Source organism: Semicossyphus pulcher, unplaced genomic scaffold, assembly GCF_022749685.1.
Source record: "Semicossyphus pulcher isolate SPU_LCO1_2020_fin unplaced genomic scaffold, fSemPul1.0.p SCAF_13, whole genome shotgun sequence".
In the NCBI taxonomy this organism is placed as follows: Eukaryota; Metazoa; Chordata; class Actinopteri; order Labriformes; family Labridae; genus Semicossyphus; species Semicossyphus pulcher.
In genome coordinates, this window is record NW_027211637.1 from 20,602,208 (window position 1) to 20,606,216 (window position 4,009).

The 4,009-nt window shown below is 46.6% G+C and overlaps 1 protein-coding gene across 1 annotated transcript; it reads left to right on the top strand.

Moving 5' to 3' along the window:
* Positions 1 to 624: 624 nt before the first annotated feature.
* On the top strand, positions 625 to 2,360 carry bhlhe23 (basic helix-loop-helix family, member e23). The gene has a single exon (XM_069659401.1). It carries the CDS (start codon positions 1,015 to 1,017, stop codon positions 1,696 to 1,698), a length of 684 nt encoding a protein of 227 aa, XP_069515502.1. The 5' UTR covers positions 625 to 1,014; the 3' UTR covers positions 1,699 to 2,360.
* Positions 2,361 to 4,009: the final 1,649 nt, after the last annotated feature.

Here is a 4,009-nt window from a genome sequence, read left to right on the forward strand (position 1 = left end):
ACTGTGTCTGGAGATCTGTCAAGAGCAAGCTACACAAGTGCAACCAAAGCCTTACACACCCAGGATGTCTGTCACTTTCATCTTGTCTCTCTGTCCGACAGTTTTTTTATTTGTGTATTTAAAAAAAAAAGTAAGAGGAAAAAACAAAAGTAGTCTGGATCACAAAGAACGGAACCAAACCTCACTACATCCTTTGTCCTGTCAGGGTTCTTCTGCTCCCTACTTGATCTCCACTATGCGTTCCTGATCCAGACAGACATCTCCTTCAGACAGGTGAGTTCTTTGTATGCACGTGCCTGTCTTACACTGCAACATTAAGGTTTGCACTGAGCTTATGTTTTGAATTTCAGAGTAAAATAACGCGTAACAAGATTATTTCTTCGTCCAAGTTACCTAAATGTCGAACAAGTGAACTCATGGTTTGAAACCCGGTTTAAATAGGGTTTAATATGTTAGTGGACAGTAGCAGCAGCACAGCCGCGTGTCAGTTTTGCTGCAATTATCACATTATGATCGAAAGTGGGAGCAGACTTGCGCTCTTCCCGAGTTAATTAAAACGCCCCCCTGATTGGACGGGCTGATAATCCCCGGCGGGCCTCGTGCTCCTACTAACTTGCGAGCAGGGCAGAGCGCAAGTCACAATCTGCCCAAGGCGAGGGAGGGCAAGAAACACGCGCGCAGAGGAAAAGCGACCGTGCAAGGGGGGACACGAGCGCTCCGCATCTCAGCGAGCACAATTAGACAAGTGTTGTTGAACGTGGGCTATGCGCGCAACAAGGGGGGAGCGCAGAGTACAGAGGAGGTGAATGCATGTAGAGACTCAGCTGCAGATTCACAGCCTCCTTCTTGAAGAGTCACAGCGCTGACAGAGGAAACGAGTGAGGGGAGAGAGGAACTCCTAGAAAACAGCAACTCTTGGAGAGAACTACGTGAGTACAAGCTACAGTTTTCCAAACAAAGGATAGGATAGAGAGGGATAAAAGACGGAAGAGTAGACTTTTCCTGGAAGAGAAAATGAATGTCAGCGAAGAGAACCTGCTCAAATCCATCAGCAACGACGCGCTCCTCGACCTGACGCAGCGCTACGGCCAATCAGCCTTCGGCTTTGGCGCTGGCCATGGTGCTGGAAGCCCCGGCCGGTTCCCTCTAACACCGGCGACCGACTTCCTCTCCGGGCAGACCGCGAAGTCTAACGAGAGCGGTGGGGAGCACACTAGTGACGACGAGGACGGCTTCGACTCACTGGAGTCCCGGAAGAGAGGGTCAGCATTTGGAGACGACAAGCCCGGGGGGCCCCTCGGCAAGAAGTCCAAAGAGCAGCGGTCCCTGCGGCTCAGCATCAACGCCCGGGAGAGGAGGAGGATGCACGACCTGAACGACGCGCTGGACGGCCTGCGCTCCGTTATCCCCTACGCCCACAGCCCCTCGGTGAGAAAACTCTCCAAAATAGCCACTCTCCTCCTGGCCAAGAACTACATCCTCATGCAGGCTCAGGCTCTGGAGGAGATGAGGCGGCTGGTGGCGTATCTGAACCAGGGACAGACTATAACCTCACCCATCCCCACCGCCCTGGCGCCCTTTGGACAGGCTGCCGTCTACCCGTTCTCGGGCTCTGCGCTCGCCACCTGCGCCGAAAAGTGCAGCACCTACTCCGGGACACCGTCCACTCTCTTCAAACACTGTAACGACAAGCCTTGATTCCGTTTCATTCTTTTTCCTGAACTTTTTAACCTTTACTGCACCCATGTCGGTCTCTCTCCCACTCTAGTTCTTTTTAAATCATTGTGTGGAAAATAAAACAAGTTTAGTCTGATGCGTAATCTTAAAGTATGGTTAAGTAATTAAACTGCAACGTGTCAACCAGATTTAACAAACGCTACATAAAAAAAATAATGTTTAGGCCTTCTGATAAGTCAAACCCTTGTCACTTGTCGCTCGTACTTTACAGGCCATGTCCAGATGATCAGTTTTAGTTATCAGCTCTTATTTGTAATCTATGCAACATTCAACAACATGGAAAGTAGAAACGCCAAGTGATGCGACCTAATCTCGACTTTTAGATTTCAAACAGGAATTTTGAAAGGACTTCCCTGAACTGACCGTAGTGATGCTGTGTGGGAGAAAATGTGATGTTTGGCTGATATATTTACTGATGTGTTGACAAGTTTTTTTATATTTTATTTTGAGTTCTTGCACATCTCACATGATTGTATTGTACAACTGTGGAAACTCCGGCTCTACTAACAGTTATATAACTTACAGCCTGTGAAACATTGAAGAAGCGTTTTGGTTGTGTTGCAACATGGATTTCATATATTGTTTATATGTCTTTATAATTAAAACACATATCTATGCTTGGACCCGGTTTGCTTCATTTCACAGCTTTGAACGATTTTTACATCATGCACACATTTAATAACATATTTAACGACTTGCCACACTTGCATACGTCATAATTGTCCTTTAAAAAAATCTTCGTTTTTAACACATTTTTAATTTTTGCTTACAATTTTGTTGAGGACATTTTATTTTGAAGTTTAAATTGAAAGGAAATGGAATCCACTTGTAACGTGAAAAGTAAGATATGAAACTAAACCGGAAATCGCTGCCTCGCACACACGCGTTTTTATAAAAAAATTAGTCGCCTCTCACGCTGCTTAAATGATTTCCTTCTCTCACCCTCCCAAAATGAGTTGGCAACTTTCTTCCCTTGCACGAGGAGCCCCTGACATGAAGAGCCGGGTCTGAGCGCGCGCGCTCGGAGGGGCTGGTGGGGCCTGTTTGCACGCAGCAGGGTCGGTGGCGCTGAGGGGAAGGGCGCAGGAGCCGCCCGGGGCACCCAGGACCTGTCTCTGGGGATTTGGGTGATTGCAGGCTTCCTTGGCGGGCTCTTAGACTGTGGACAGCTATTAACACGATTTCAGCTCCTGTCTCCCTGCTCCACTTAATGCAGTGAGCGTCACAGGGACTGTTCTGTCTGCAGGTTTTGTCTTGTGGTTGTATAGATTTGGAAAAGGAATATAATGTTTGAAGTGGTCTTTGTGAGGTGAATATTTATATTCCTTGAATCATATTTGTCTCTTTGAATATTTGTCTGATAGCAGCCACCTTTATACCTGCAAACTGACCTGCCTTTGTAGACCATTGCCCATATTGTGACTGCAACACCGGGTGCTAAATTAAGGATCTTTTTTATTTATTATAATAAAATTTAGGATTTTTTTTTTTAGTGTAAAAGAAAATACCTAGCTTGAAAACAGGACGAGATGCTCAGTGTTTTTTTTATGCTGAATATTAACACCTGAAACAGAGCACTGTTTTCCAATGTGACCCACAGGGAAGTGCTAAATTAGGTGATATTGCCATTATGGGCCAATAAATATAGTTTTTAATCCGTAACAGCCGGTCCACAAAGTTGAATGATTTGTTTTAAGCAGCACCCATCTATTATTATCATCCTTTAACATGCTAAACCCCAATAGATCATTACTTTAACTCCCACAGGTGCTCTTTGTGCCTCACATCCACAACATACGCCGTGCAGTTTAGAACACATTAACATCAGGCCAGTCTATGTGTACCAGCCACACAGTGACTAAGTGATCCACCGCAGTCCTTCTCTCACAATTTAGCTCCTTGTCACAACAACAGGCCACCCATGGCATCTCAAATTGGCCCTCTGATGACACATGTCTCGTCTGAGGCCCCCGCGAGACGGCCGGGGCAGCGGGGATGAAATGTGACAAATGCTGCCGATGATGATGTGAGGGCGAGGGCCCTGCGCTCCATCAGTCCCAGCGCAGCCTAATTGCCATAAATGAGATGGTTGCCTTTTTGTACGGACGGCTGGGTGGTCACTCTCCCTCCCTATAGGCCTCCGATGTCGAGCTGCTCAGATATGTTTTATTGTGTCACCTTATTATCTTAATGGGCGTCCGTGTGCATGGTGGCAGTGTGTCACTCTGCATGTAGGCTACTTCTGCACATTAAGACACATTTAAAGATCACA